This window comes from Armigeres subalbatus, chromosome 3 (genome assembly GCF_024139115.2).
Source record: "Armigeres subalbatus isolate Guangzhou_Male chromosome 3, GZ_Asu_2, whole genome shotgun sequence".
NCBI lineage: Eukaryota > Metazoa > Arthropoda > Insecta > Diptera > Culicidae > Armigeres > Armigeres subalbatus.
In genome coordinates this window covers 350,647,773-350,663,326 of record NC_085141.1, presented here as the reverse complement: position 1 = coordinate 350,663,326, position 15,554 = coordinate 350,647,773, and the positions used below count along the sequence as shown (strand labels likewise).

The 15,554-nt window shown below is 38.2% G+C and overlaps 1 protein-coding gene across 1 annotated transcript in view; it reads right to left on the bottom strand.

Annotated features, from left to right (window-relative positions):
- LOC134223172 (zinc finger protein sens) overlaps positions 1-15,554 on the bottom strand; it is a 54,525-nt gene that overhangs the window by 24,061 nt on the left and 14,910 nt on the right. The window contains exons 2-4 of the mRNA XM_062702320.1: positions 11,302-11,440; positions 11,084-11,236; positions 10,312-11,021 (exon numbers count right to left, since the gene is read on the bottom strand). Coding sequence (XP_062558304.1) covers positions 10,312-11,021; positions 11,084-11,236; positions 11,302-11,440 — 1,002 coding nt within the window. The remainder of the gene's footprint in view (positions 1-10,311; positions 11,022-11,083; positions 11,237-11,301; positions 11,441-15,554) is intronic.

Here is a 15,554-nt window from a genome sequence, read left to right as displayed (position 1 = left end):
TTCGCACCATTAGCCGATAAACTGCCGAGATAAAGGAGCTGAGATATTGGGATTCGTGACGGTGGGGATGCGATTTTGTGGTCGATGGTTGGAGTCAATGTCCTTCATTTACTTGGAAAGCTTGGAAAGCTTTGTAAATAATTGGTCGTTTCCTGACATTTGATGTTTTATTTCTTTATTATCTTCGTCCTTGTCTTTGTTTAATCTAAAGCAATCGATTTTCTTCAAACTATAATACTAAATGGATAAGATATCGATACCGAACCTTATTCTATTTATCTAATGAAATAGTCCCAGTCCAATCGGTCATAAAACACAACGAGTGGAAGGATTCATATTCCCTGTCCGAAAATGAATTACGCCACTTTTGAACCCCACACTTCATGCTGATCAACTGGGCTATATGAACACTGTTGGCCGAAATGAGTAAAAAAAAACGAATAATATTTGATTTCGGCAAATGGAAAACCGTTTTCAAGGAAATCTAAATACTCAGAAATGGTCAAACTCTTTAGGAGTATGTCATACCTTTTCTTATTTAGTCCCACTGCCCAACGGTTCCATTCCAGCACGAAATGGTGATTGTAATTTACAGATAATCGCACGCGACCAGCACCGACAACGTTGTTGACCGTACCTCACTTTAATCGCGCGCTCAAATTTTAGTGCTCTCGGAAGTGCGGTGAAGAAGGCAACGAAGGCCAAAGAAAGGGGGTAAAAAGTTCTCGCTGATCACTTTTTCCATGTAAATAATTAATAATTGTTGCAAGCGCTTCCGACTCCACTCGGGTGGTGAGCGTTTCAGCGTCGTTGCTTGTCGGTCGGTGACGATTTATTGGGGACGATTGCGCGGCGGTCCTATTTCCGATGAGAGGATCACCACCACCAAGCACTGACTCGACCGAGGCGCAAACAGAAAAGGGATTGATTGCAATGACCCAGTTGATAGATTTGTTGTTGTTGGCCGGTGTGGTGTCATGAAACGCCGCGGACTTGAACTGTCCACCTCCGCACACAATGATGGTATTTATCACGCGAGAATGGAACGAAAGGGGTGTAATAAAATCAATTTTCAATCAATTTCGGTGATTAATAATTTAGGAGGAGCGCGATTGGGGGAGGAGGGGGTAAGTCGTAAAAATGTAATGACCCCCGGTTAAGATGCCGGCTAAAAGAGTGGACTAATTGGAAAAACCGATGAATGTTGATGAGAATTGGTCTACAGAACAAATTTATTGAGGTAAAGTGATCCACGCATTCGTTTGTCAAACATGCATCAATTGTACATATTTGAAGCATTGGCATATAAATCACTTAATTTTCCTCTGTAGAATTAAAATTTCAACTATTGCGAACGAGCAGCAATTCGCAAAAAAATGTAGGTGGTATTTTCAAACAACCGCAGCTGCCACTTCATACTTTTTCTCTACTGTGGTAGATCTTGCAGTAAAACTTTGACAGCTGCGGAGGAGCCTTGCGGAATCCGCAAAATGGAATATTTTGAAAAGATCCGCCATACAAGACTATTGTATGAGAGTAGCATCGCATTTATCTGTTACCACAGATATTGATTTGGGACTAATCACTATCTGGAAGCAATGTATTCTCCAATAATCGAGATCAGTGCTGGCCACGTCCTTGCGTATGCTGAGGAAGGAAAAGAATGATTAGTTGACAGCTACTTAAGAAAGATGCAGAAAAAACCACGTTTGTCGTTCACAAGAGCGGCGGGACTGCGTAGGTGATCCAGGACCAAGCGAGTCCCGGAAGGGTAATTTAAGCGCTTTGAAACCCTACAAAGTTAAAAACGAGCTTAAGTATTCGTAATGTCAATCAAAACGGTTATTAGGCGCAACAGCCTAAATTGCCGACCAATCGGCAGACCTGTGATTAGACGAAAGACAATAAAACAGTTTAAAATCCCCTCAAAAAGGTTAAATACTTGGAAAAATATCATAAATACCTTATATTTTTACCAGTACTTAATCTATAGTTGAAGAGATGTTCCAACAGTTGCAAATCCCGTATGAAAACAATAGCATTGGCAACTATTTAAAAACATTTCAAACCAAATCGAACCTATTGGAACATTAAATCAATAATTGGATTAGGATCACTTATAATTTCTTCAACACTAACTTTAGGTTCAACTTCAAATAGAATTGATGAGTTTTTTTTATAGGTTATTGATATGAAGTGAAATGCAGCATAGGCTTGAAATAACTGAACGTGAACTGTAGGCCCTTGATTGGTTTCTCAACTATTGATGATGATGATACTACCATGTATTGTAGCAAGGCACCTGTCGATAGCACTGGCCATACCTGACAAACGATTTGATCATGATTATATTATTGTTTGTATTTCATCAAACACCTGTATGAAAGGCCAAAAATGGGTGAGGTGGTTCCATAAGCAGAGACACTTATGCGAATCCACGGGATGAATAGAGAATCTCCTTCCAGAAGAAAGTTAGTACATACAATAATATAACCTAGCCCTCGTTTCCCAAATTGACCAAATAGATGGGAAGAAGAGCTTGCCCTTTATCCACAAGATGTTAACAACAGGAAGTTGGCGATTTCACTCTTCCTATCCAAATCGCTTCAATCGGGTTCCCTGATGGTCATTTAATATTTTTTACGTTTCATACAGTTTTTAATGTAAATTAATAGTATATATTGGAATTGGCTCACCAAATTTCCGTTCTGGAGCAGTTGAAAGGCAGTACTAGTGGATCATAAAGGCATTATCAGCTTCAGGGACTTCGGGAAATTGTTGACAATCGTCACAACACACAAGCGACTTAATTGTGAGTTTGAATCACAGCGTTTCTATCCTGTGCCTGTAGTGCGCACCAACACGAACAGAAATTTTGATCATGACGAGATACGGGATAGGTATGCTGCTACTAAACATTACATTAAACGGTTGTGGACTTGGTGCGGGGTGTAGAAGAGTCCGTCTAATTCTGCAAGGTGGTATTGATTCCTCGCCAGAAACGTTTGAAAACGGATTCAACTTTTTTTTGCCGGAGTGCTTAAGATTTGTGGCTCAAGGGAGCACATGGTTTCTCAACTATTGGGCCTTTTACCATACGTACCGTTATTTTACGATTTTTTTTTAACATTTCAATAAAACATTTTTTTAATTTTTCACGAAGCGCTACCGAAAGCTAAAACATTGCCACAGAAGATTGTACAGAAAAGCCTTATTGCTTTACGCTTGGTTTCCATACTGAAAAGGGCTAATCCATAATTTTAAAAGGCAATCAATTTTGCATTGACTTTCCCAATTAAATAAGATTTGTTATTTAGATCGAAGAAAAAAACAATTTGGAATTCAGCTAAAAAAACTTGTGTCAGTATGAAGGTTCCCCAAACAAACGCGACTATGATTCTGTCGTCGCTGGTATGGAAGCGTAAATGGAATATTGCCTTGTCGCCATCCGCTGCGATAAAATCGCTTAGGTCTGGGGGAGCCTTAATAGTCGTTTTATTTTTATGAATTATTAATTTTCAACAATTAAATATTTTTAAGGCAACTCAAGTTATTCGATTCTAAATGGAAAATTTAGTTGTAGTTATATCTGTTATTAGTTAATTTAAAGAAATAATTTGATAACTGCGACAACTGCAGACTTCAAGCACATGAGTATCGAAACGATGGAGGCGAATACAGCAGAAGTGAATTTCCCCACTTTTTACTGTCGTTTTGTACTATTCTTCGCTTTTTTTGTTGGTATGGTGGCAATATTATATTGCATTTGCATGCCGAAAATCTTTAAAGATTTTCGCAGAATTTTATTTGTTTAAATTTATAGAAATATAAAAATATCTCTATTTTTTCAAAAACTTATGCAGAAGCTACTAAGATTTTTTTCGGGATTTCCTCAGCAAAGTTTCCTTAATTTCTTCGAAAAATAGTTCGCAATTCCCCCGAGAAATTTTACACATTTTCCTCGACAAGTTCTTCAGTATTTGCCTGGCAAATTCTTCGAAATTTTCCAAGAAAATTCTAGAAAAATATTAGGAGGTTTGATTTGATTTGATGCTAAAAATCAGGATTTACGGCATTCAGTCACATGAAAATATTGGTTTTGAAATAATTTCCAACTTTTGACTTCCGGATCAAAATGTTGGCAATGATTTAAAATTATTACATGACAAGTGACTGAAAGCCAAAAATCCCGATTCTTCGTTCCATTAACATTTTGTAATTTTTTGACAAAAAAAATCTTTCCTCGAAGAGAATTTCCTCGAGCTATTATTCGGAAGCTTCCTGGTGAATTCTTCGGAATTTCCCCGAGAAATTCTTTGATATATCTTCAGCAAGTCTTCAAAATTTCATAATTCGTAATTTCTTTGTCAAATTATTTGAAAACTCTTTGGTGAAGTCTTCGAAACATTCTCGAGAAACTCTTTTCAATTTCTTCAACAAATTGTTCAAAAATTTGGGATTTTCTCTTAAAATTTTACTGATTTTTAATTTTCTTTAAAATTGCCCTAGGAAATTCTATGGATTTCACTTACAGATGCCTGAATTTCATTCGTCCGAAAAGACCAAACGTCCTAAAAGGTCATTTTAGGGTAAATAGGGTTAACCAATGATCTGAATGCAAAATTTGCTTATAATAAATTTTGAAGAAAAGTAATTTCCCATTTGAAATGAGGTTGGCATAACAGAATAATGAAGGATAGCTTCTTCAAATTTTGCATTTTAGCGGATTAACGCCTCAAAGTATATGACGCCTTCTTTTGTGCGGGAAAAATTGTGCTTAAGAAGAATCAATTTGCTGTACATTGATCCAGGCAATTTGTGGCTTAGAAAGGGTAAACCAAACCCCAGTAACATTTTGGTTTTATAATGGTTTTGAAGCATACTTGTAGAGTGGAAAATGGTCTTCAAAAGCTTTATAAAACTAAAATTGTTACTTGGGAAGTAATTACTGTACTACTGGATCTGTGAAAAAGCCATTGTCGAAAGTCATTTGGCCGAAGACCACTAGAAGGAAAGTTGATTGGCCGATTATATCATTTGGTCCATTTGACGGAGAAAGTCGTTGAACCGAATAGGTCATTAGACGATTAGGTCATTTAGCCGAAAATGTCGTTTGGCAGAAAGGACCATTTGGACGAAAATGTCATTTAACCAAACGAGTCGTGCGACTATAAATGTCGTTTGCTAATCGGATCAAATGGCCAAAAAGTTTCTCACTCATGAGAAGTGAGAAACAAGAAGTGAAAAGTGATTAATAAGAAATGAGAACTGAGATGCCTCACTTACCACTTTCCTTTCCTCATTTATCACTTCTCACTGTGAAAAGTGAGATATTCGATGTGAGAAATGAGAAGTGAGAAATAAGGAGTGAGTAGTAAGATGTTAGACGTCAAATAAGAAGTGATAAATGCGGAATAAAATGTGAGAAGTGAGTAGTGAGACGTCTCATTTCTTACTCATTTCTCATTTCACACTCATATTTCTAACTTCAAATAGTAAGAAATGAGAATTAGAAGTAAAAGTGAGAAGCAAGAAGTGAAAAATGTGATGTTAGTAGCGAGACGTGTTAGGAAAACTGGGAATGTGAAGTAAAAAGTAAGATGTCTGGTGTTTGAAAAGTAAGACGCGATTAGACAACCCATTTGATGAAGAAAGTCGTCGAGCCGAATAGGTCATTTAGCCGAAAATGTCGTTTGACAGAAAGCGCCATTTGGCCGAAAATGTAATTTAACCAAAGGGGCCGTACACATATTACGTAAGCACTTATGGGGGAAGGGGGGGTCGGTCAATATCTTACGCTCCATATAAATAAAAAATCATTTGTATGAAAAAAATCTTACATGGGGGGAGGGGGGTCGAAAAACCCAGAAAAATTGCTTACGTAATAAGTGTACGACCCAAAACAAGTCGTAGGGCTATAAATGTCGTTTGCTGAACAGGTCAAATGGTCGAAAAGTGAGAAATGAGAAGTGAAAAATGAGGAATAAGAAGTGAGAACTGATATGTCTCACTTCCCACTTTTCCATTCCTCATTTCTCACTTCTCATTGTAAAAAGTGAGAACTGCGATGTGAGAAATAAGAAGTGAGTAGTAAGATGTTGGACGTCACGTGAGAAGTGATAATTGAGAAGTAAAATGTAAGAAATGAGAAGTGAGACATCTCACATCTCATTTCTCACTTCACAAACATATTTCTAACTTCAAACAGTGAGAAGTGAGAATGAGATGAAAAAGTTAGATGCAAGAAGTGAGAAATGTGATGTGAGTAGCGAGACTTTTTAGGAAAACTGGGAGTGAAAAGTGAAAAGAAAGATGTCAGGTGTCTCACGTCTTATCCGGGTTTCGACTTTTCGTCTTAATAAGACTAAAGCAGGCGTTTTCCGGGTCAAGGGAGACTCTTTTTTCGTTGTTTATATTAAAGACCATCTTTCACCCATTAATCTTTTCTCCAGAATTAGCCTTAGAAGATAAACGAAAATCTTGTCTATTAGATAAAAATCCTTTCTCTTTTCATCACTTCTACTTCTCACTCATTTTTCGCGAGAATAATCCCAGAACAATTACAAAATTGTATGCCCGCGCCGGGATTCGAGCCCAGAATAGTAACGTTATCACATTTTCCGGATATCAAAAATACCAAGGAATGAGCTGTATTATCATTGTCTTATTTCGGACAAAAGCGAACTAAGATGGAATAGGTATTCATTACCTTTCTGCATTATGCCAATCGAAGAAAAAATAAACTTGAATAAACAATGGATCCAGCGTAACAGTAAGCATAAATGCATTAGGCACAATGAACATCATAAAACGTGCCATAAATACGCCTAGGATGTGAAGTAGGGTGAATTATGCCTAACGCCTATTATGCCCAACGTCTATTATGCCTAACGTATTTATACCATCCATTTTCGTTTTGTTTCCGCTCATTTTGTGTTCCGGTCCGGACGGCTATGTAGAATAAGTTGAAATTAATGCATCATCAAAACCAGTGGAGCAGGCGTTTGGAGTTTTTATAAAAGAAATTTATCATGAGGTAGGTAGGTATAGACTCCCGAATCAGTTTTTTATCATGATAGCTTGCGAAAAAAGTCTCTCGCGGTATTGTATACAGAGACGGTAAGCGAGAGACTTTGTAACTCTCTTTTGGATTCAAATCCTGACGATGCGTTTGGAAAAGCTCGGAGAGTTCGAGAAGTCGTTTTGTCATAAATCTCCGGACTTCGATGCAAAGACAGGTTCACTGGCGTACTGGTGTGCCGGAAGACGGACACCGGCCAGTTTGCGGTTGTTGCACCAACGGCCATTAAAGGCAAAACGGCCATTATGCAAAATGACTTTATGGCAAACGACTTCATGCCGAACACGGGGTACAATCATCAGGAAAGCGTGACATTTGGCATAATGGTAAACAGCGTCAAAAGTTAGGGTAATTTGACATAACATTTAGCATAATTTGATTTTTTTTCTTTCACATAAAATTAGTTATTTGACTTGAAGTGGAAGTGGAAGGAATAAGGGATATTATGGAAAGAACGCAACCCTTCCGTAGAATGCATGCATTAGCCGGGTCGAAAATAAAGATAATTGTTATCTCTTCATTAGAATCATGGTTGGCCCAGTGAAATGCTTTTCTTTTTCAATAATATTGCATCTATCCGCATTAAGGAAATTGAAGAAGTTATTCCTTCTTTAAAAGTAAAAGTTCACCCAAAATAAGGCAATGATGAATGTGATCTTTTCTTCTAGGAATTTTCCCATGCACACACATACAGACATCACTGCAATTTTTCCAGCTCAGTTATACTTATCGTCTTTTTTTTTCAAAATTTCGAGTTTCAGCGATCCTACAGCCCATAAGTATAGGTTCTTGACATGCAAAACGTTTCATTTCATTTCAGTGTAAATTTTTATTGAAGATATGTTGACCAATTTGTTTTTTAGTTTTTAATTTGAATAAATTTCAGCTTCATCCGTTTTTCTTGCATTAAAATCATGGTATTAAAGTGATATGCACGATTTACCCTACCAGCGCATTGCATTAGAAAAATAAACAGACTTTTTTTTGCAGATGGTCCATTTAAAATGCGATAAGTCATCAACTACTAATAATTACGAGAGATGATGACCGAATTCCGTTCATGATGAAAATGATGTCGAGGGAAGCTTAGGTAAAGAAAAAAATCTAATATTGACTCACCTTCATTTTTTTTCAATCTGAATTTTAAAATGTGAGACCAAAAATTCTTGATTTTGATATGCAACTGGCCATTTTCTGGTGTGGATGAACCTGCGCGATCTTGCCCGGGTTGTTTATTTTCGACCTGTCAATCACTAATTTGATTTGCATCGACGAACTCTAGATAGATTTCATTTCGAGCTTGATGGTAAAAACGTAGTATTTTTATATTTGTTCACCTTTCCAGAAATGTTTTGATTGGTCTTGACCAATCGATTAGTGAGAAAATTTTGCAAATCGGTCCATTCGTTCGTCAATTATATTGCCTCAAAAGAAGTGTTAAATAACTTTTATATACATAAAGATAAAGAAAAAAGCAAAACTGTAGAGAATGAAACTACTCGAAAGTTCTGTCTTTAACTTTGGTCATAGATTTTACTTTAGATACCATTGCGTTGGGTTTTAAATCGCAACAAAATCTTTTTTGAACTTCGTACACACGAATCCTTTACACTTCATACAAAACTATCCAAAGTATTTTTGAGAGTTCCATGTAGGGTCGAAATTGTGAAAAATAATATCATACGTACGGTTGTTTAAAAAAAAACTGGATTTATCCATCTTGAGGTAATGTGCCTTTCTCGTGCGTTATATAAAATAGGTATATTCTAGGTATAACGTTAGTTCCGTCCGGTCAAGATCGCAGCAATCGTTGCGCGCGGATGTTTGCTTTTGAATTTGCTGTCACGTTTTTGTTCGTTCCCATAAGGTAATAGATTTGGCTGATGTTTATATTTTGCATATGTACTAGAAGAAAAAAGTTGAAATGATCTAAATTTTGAAACTTACGCTTTTAAAAAATCGTTTTTGGAGCGAATATATGCCATTTCCCTACATCTTGGTGTACGATAAAGGCAAAACCGATCGACAATCTGTTTTATTTTTACACAGTATCATAAAAATAAGCAATCAACGATACTGATGTAATCTAAATGATTTTTAGAAGCAAGAATTTAAGAAGACTCAAATATATATATATTTTTTAAATGCTTCAAGCATAATATAAAACATCAATTAATCAATCCCTAACCCAAGGTTGAGACCCGAAGTCATAAATCACTTCTGCTTTCACTGAAATGCCTGTCCAACCAACGCTATCACAACAACAATCCCGTCCATCATATTCCCAAGGAACCTAATTGAATTAGACGCGACCGACCATAACACCGAAAGTGCTACATCGCAATAAAACAAATTGCCCACAATCACATCGCATTAAGCATTAACCCGTTCTATACCACCCCAGGGCAATGATGCAATGATTCGCGCATAACTAATTCATGAGTGGGCTCCCCAACTTACGCTTTCGGTGAACTAGAGCGAGAACAAATTGTAAATCAATACCACCGCCGCTGTTAGGGGGGCTGCGCTGGGATTCACAAAACCCGCGTGACGACGATCACGATGGCTCATCCTCATCCAATATTCATGAGTCCACTCAAAGTACTGTTCGACCGGCTACCGTCCACTTCCTGTTCCAGTTACGGGCACCTTCCCGCACTGCTGTTTCGGGCCCCCAAAAAATGAGAAGAAAAACGAAACACGTTGAAGATCTCGCTAACAAGAACGTGATTCTTTCTACACAACGCGTAACATTAGCATAATACAACTCGTAACATGTATGTGGGTAGGATGTTGAGTGAAACTTTTTTTCTTTTCGGTGAAAAAAAATGCGGGTTCGTCGCTTGATTCTGCGCCATTGAAACCGGGGTGACACACTTGAGCAAACAGCCCAGAGAAGAAGTCATTGTATTCTCGGCTCGGAACTAACCCAAACGACCGTTCGTCCCCTGGTGGTTGTGGATGATGATGATGACGGTAAACACCTCATTAACTGATTCGAGTCGGATTGTTTTCAGTTCATTTGTCAGAGCGGAAAATGTGTGTGCCGTACGTAGCACGTAGCAAAAGAATCGACTGCATTCAGGTCGTTGTCAGAGTCTTCGTGGACGGATTTGTCATGTCGGTCAGGCCACTTGTGCAAATATTGGGTCGTACAATCGGAGCTTGGCAAGTTAACGAATCAGTTTGAAATCTAATGGTTGCGATCGTTAGAAACGAAGGAAACATACCTGGTACAGTCGAGCGGGTTTTTTCTCTTCCGAGTGACCGGGTTCCCGTTTGAACACGAATCCGTCACTGTGCCCGGTCGAGTCCGGCCGCGCAATTTCATTCTTCACCCGAATTTCACCCCCGTCTTCACCGAATGCACTCACATTGTTGTTTTTAACTCCCTCCCGGTTGTTGTTAATATTACTGACACCATTGTCGTTGTTCACCACAAACACATCCGTGCGGTTCTGCCGCAGGATTTCCAAATTTTTCTGTTGCTGTTGCAGATGCGTGAAGTACCCTTTGCTGATTTTGCTATAGTTGTAGTAGTTGCGATCGCCCTTCCCACTGATCCCATTGGCAACCGCTGCGGCGGCGCCACTATTCAGAAGCAGATTGTTGTACTCCGTCAGTATCCGCGCCTTATGATTTTCCATGTACTGCTGGTGTTGTTGCTGCTGGCTCTGCCGCAGCTCTCTCGATTCGTCGATCTGCAACTCCCCACAGGAGGAGTCCTCGTCGCCATCGTCGTTCTCGATGTCGATATTGCTTTGGCTGTCGTCTATTGTTTCTTTCTCGCACATGCTCGCCGGAGACCAGATGTGGATGGAGTGCGCCAGGGAGGCGGCTGCAGCGGCGGCGGCCGTTGCGACCGTCGTTGCCGAGGTCCGGGAGTTTGGCGTAGATGAAGTTGTCGGCTTCATCGAGAGGTTGAGCGGCATGTCTTCGTCTGGGGAAATGGAAGGGGCTGATGAGTTTGAGGATCGACGGTTTGTTGTAGGATCGACTTACCAATGACTTCCTCTTTTTCTGGAGTTAGGGTGTAGTCGCGCAAATTGGTCAAGTTTGGCGAGATTGGGGTGATGGGTTGCTGAGGTAGCAGGAACTGTGGCCATAGGAAAGCGGCCCCCGAGTAGAAGAAAGGGTTGTACAGTAGCGGCAAATCTATGGGTGGATAAAATGTTGAGCAAAATTCCTCGAGAGGCATAGAAACAACAGCAGAAACATACCTCTGGCGTTCCACTTTTGTCCCAGCACAGAACTGAAAGCGGATGCCCGTTGCATGAGATTCGTCGTAGAGGTGGAGTTCAACTCCGGTGTTTGGCTGCTAAGAGCCGGTGGTGACGGAGGAGGCGACAAATGCGCCATCTGTAATCATAGAAGGGAAACAAAACAAGACATGTTGAAACTCGGAATTCAAATCAATCTCATCAATAATGGAAAGGTGCGACGTAGTCAGTTTAACGTCAACTGTCACAGTCGTCGTGGAAATGAGAATTTGAAATCAACACATGGCCATGCAGCACTGCTGTATCCGCATGCATCCATCTGTACAAACTATGAATAATTTAAAAGATGGGTTCGAAATCATTTGAACTAAACTGGGTAACATACACTCATGCAAACACTGCGGAATGATATTGGCTCGCCTTCAAAGAGCAGCACAATCCACGTATTCCACCCGAGTAGATAATTACTATTTTCCTAGCACAAATCAAATAAAGCACAGTTTGATAGCCACACAATGTCTTATATTGCACCGTTTCAGGTTTGATTTCAAACGATACCACTATTGTGCAGAACAATTTGCCATCGCTTTAATTGTTTATACGAATACTAGGGCTGGTGAAATATTTTATAAATTCACATTATAAAATATAAATTAGATTTTTCAACCCTGATGCTTGATTTTCGAATTTGTACAAAATGTGCTTACTTTTATTGTTTTTATATTATATTTATGGACTCTCAACACAATACGACATTTCCCAGTGCAAGTAAATCTTCCTTCAATCAGTAAGCAGACGTAAGTGCCTACATAATGGATCCTCCGATTGGAATCAATTGTCAGTCCGTACTTTCAATATTGATTTTCCTCATTCCCAACGAAATAGCATTTAAATGCCACATGATAATTATAGCTTCCAATTTGTTACTGAATCCCGCCACGGTTCGTGGTTACGTATGATATTGGCCTTTTTTCTATTGCAAACAAAGTTCTTTGTTCGAATTGAATCCTTTGAAAATATAGTGCACTTGTTGATTCCGCCGTTATCGCTTCGTAATGGATCAATGCCGTAATCAAATCACTTAGAATTCATTGCCAGGCTGATTACCTTAATGTGAACAAACATCCGGTACTCCGATTTTGTACCGACAGGAACGACCAAATTTTCCCATCTCTGCCATAACAAGTTCCAACTGCGAACAAAGCAACGATTTCATCGTTCAAAAAATCAAATCTTCACCAAACACCCACCCATTCCCATAATCACTTCCTAGCACGCACGCTACCCGGTTTACGTGCCGAACCACTTCCAGGCTTGCAGGGCCGTCCTCCACTTCCGATGAGGTGAGAGGAACAAACAATTCAATTTCAACCCACTGCACACCATTTTCCCTTCTCCCTCTTGAACGTTAATGGGTGGATCGGGGTACAAATGTATTACCGGCTGGACATGACGAGTGAAGTGTGTGAACAGCAAACATACAACACATATGCCCCCTCCCAATGGTTCCGCGCCATACCACCATACCACCGACCGTCGCCCTGTCCGGGCACCGCGAAGTTCATAATTGATAACCATTAACAAATTAGACGATAGTATCAGTCCGGTTGGAGAATGTGAAACTTTTCCTGATGGGTGAGAAGCGGAAATGGCCCTCTTTTATAATATTTGCATTATTTGAGTGATACGGTATGCGGAAGAATAGATTTTGGAATTCGAAAAGAAGAATAGGAGCTTAGGAAACTCGTGAAAGCTTTCTCGAAGAAATTTGGAAACAAAAAATCTCCACGGAAATCGGGGGAATTTTCCGTGAAAGTGTGAAGAACATTCCAGAGAAAATTAGAGAGAATTTCGCAAGGAAATTCGAAAAAGTTTCATAACGAAATTTAGATTAATTTTTCGAAGAAATTTAGAGAAATTTCTAATTAAAATTCGGAAATTTTTTCATAAAAAGTCGAAAGAAATTTCCCGAGGAAATACGGAAACATTTTCCGAGACAAATCGGAGGAATTTCTTCGAAAAGTATTCACCAAGGAAATTTGAAGGAATTTTCCGAGTAAATTAGACAACAATTCCAATGGAAATTCGAAGCAATTTCCAGAAGAAATTGACAGGAATTTCCAATAGAAATTGGACAAAAATTCCAGAAAAAAATCGGTGAAAATTTCCAAGGAAATTTGGAAAAACTTCCCTAGGAAATTCCGATGAATTTTCCAAGGGAAATTGGATGAATTTCCCAAGGAAATTCGGATGAATTTCCCAAGGAAATTCGGATGAATTTCCCAAGGAAATTCGGATGAATTTCCCAAGAAAATTCGGATGAATTTCCCAAAAAAAATTTGAATGAATTTCCAGAGGAAATTCGGATGAATTTCTCAAAGAAATTCGGGTGAACTTCCCAAGGAAATTCTGACGAATTTCCCAAGTAAATGAACCTCCCTGGGAAATTCGGATGAATTTCCCAAGTAAATTCGGATGAATTTCCCAAGAAAATTAAGATGAATTTCCTAAGGAAATTCGAATGAATTTCCCAAGGAAATTCGAATGAATTTCCCAAGGAAATTCGAATGAATTTCCCAAGGAAATTCGAATGAATTTTCCAAGGAAATTCGAATGAATTTCCCAAGGAAATTCGAATGAATTTCCCAAGGAAATTGGAATGAATTTTCCAAGGAAATTCGAATGAATTTCCCAAGGAAATTCGAATGAATTTCCCAAGGAAATTCGGATGAATTTCCCAAGGAAATTCAGATGAATTTCCCAAGGAAATTCAGATGAATTTCCCAAGGAATTCTGGATGAATTGCCCAAGGAAATACGGATGAATTTTCCAAGGAAATTGGAATGAATTTCCCAAGGAAATTTTGGTGAGTTTCCCAAGGAAATTAGGATAAACTTCCCAAGGAAATTCGGATGAATTTCTTATGGACATTCGGATGTATTTCCCAAGGAAATTCGGATGAATTCCCCAAGAAAATTCGGATGAATTTCCCAAGAAAATTAAGATGAATTTCCTAAGAAAATTCGAATGAATTTCCCATGGAAAATCGGATGAATTTCCCAAGGAAATTCGGATGATTTTCGAAAGGAAAATCGGATGAATTTTCCAAGAAAATTTGGATAAATTTTCCAAGGAAATTCGAATGCATTTCCCAAGAAAATTCGAATGAGTTTCCCAAGGAAATTCGAATGAATTTCCCAAGGAAATTCGAATGAGTTTCCCAAGGAAATTCGAATGAATTTCCCAAGGAAATTCGAATGAATTTCCCAATGAAATTCGAATGAATTTCCCAAGGAAATTCGAATGAATTTCCCAAGGAAATTCGAATGAATTTCCCAAGGAAATTCGAATGAATTTCCCAAGGAAATTCGAATGAATTTCCCAAGGAAATTCGAATGAATTTCCCAAGGAAATTCGAATGAATCCAAATCCCAAGGAAATTTGGATGAATTGCCCAAGGAAATTCGGATGAATTTCCCATGGACATTCGGATGAATTTCCCAAGGAAATTCGGATGAATTTCCCAAGGAAGTTCGGATGTATTTCCCAAGAAAATTCGGATGAATTTCCTAAGGAAATTCGGTGAAATTTCTCAAAAAAATCGGACGAAATTCCCAAAAAATGATTTTTTTCGAAAAAAATTATTAAAAAAATCTTATCGAAAATCTGGGGAATTTTCCGACGAAATTTAAAATTTCACCAAGGAAATCCGAAAAAAAAATCGATGGTATTCACCAAGGAAATTTGAAGGAATTTTCCGAGCAAATTCGACAACAATTCCAATGGAAATTCGAAGCAATTTTTGGAAGAAATTGAAAGGAATTTCCAATAGAAATTAGAAAGAATTCCTTAAGAAATTAAAAGGAACTTTCCGGAAAAGAATTTGCCAAGGTAATTCAAAAAAAATTTCCGAGGAAATTTGAAAGAATTCTCAGAGAAAATTCGAAAGAATTTCACAACTAAACTTGGTGAAATTTCCTAAAAAAAATTCGGACGAAATTCCAATTATTTTTCCAAGGAAATTCGGATGATTTTCCCAATGAAATTGGGAAGTATTTCCCAAGGAAATTCGGAAAGATATCTCAAAGAAATTCGGAATAATTTTCCAACGAAATTCAATAAAAATTTCCAAGGAAATTCAGAACACTTTCCAAGCAAATTGTGAAAAAAAATCATGGAACTTCGGAAGGTTTTTTCAAGAAAATTCAGAATAATGTCCCATCTGTAATATTTTTTTAATGAAATTTGGAAGA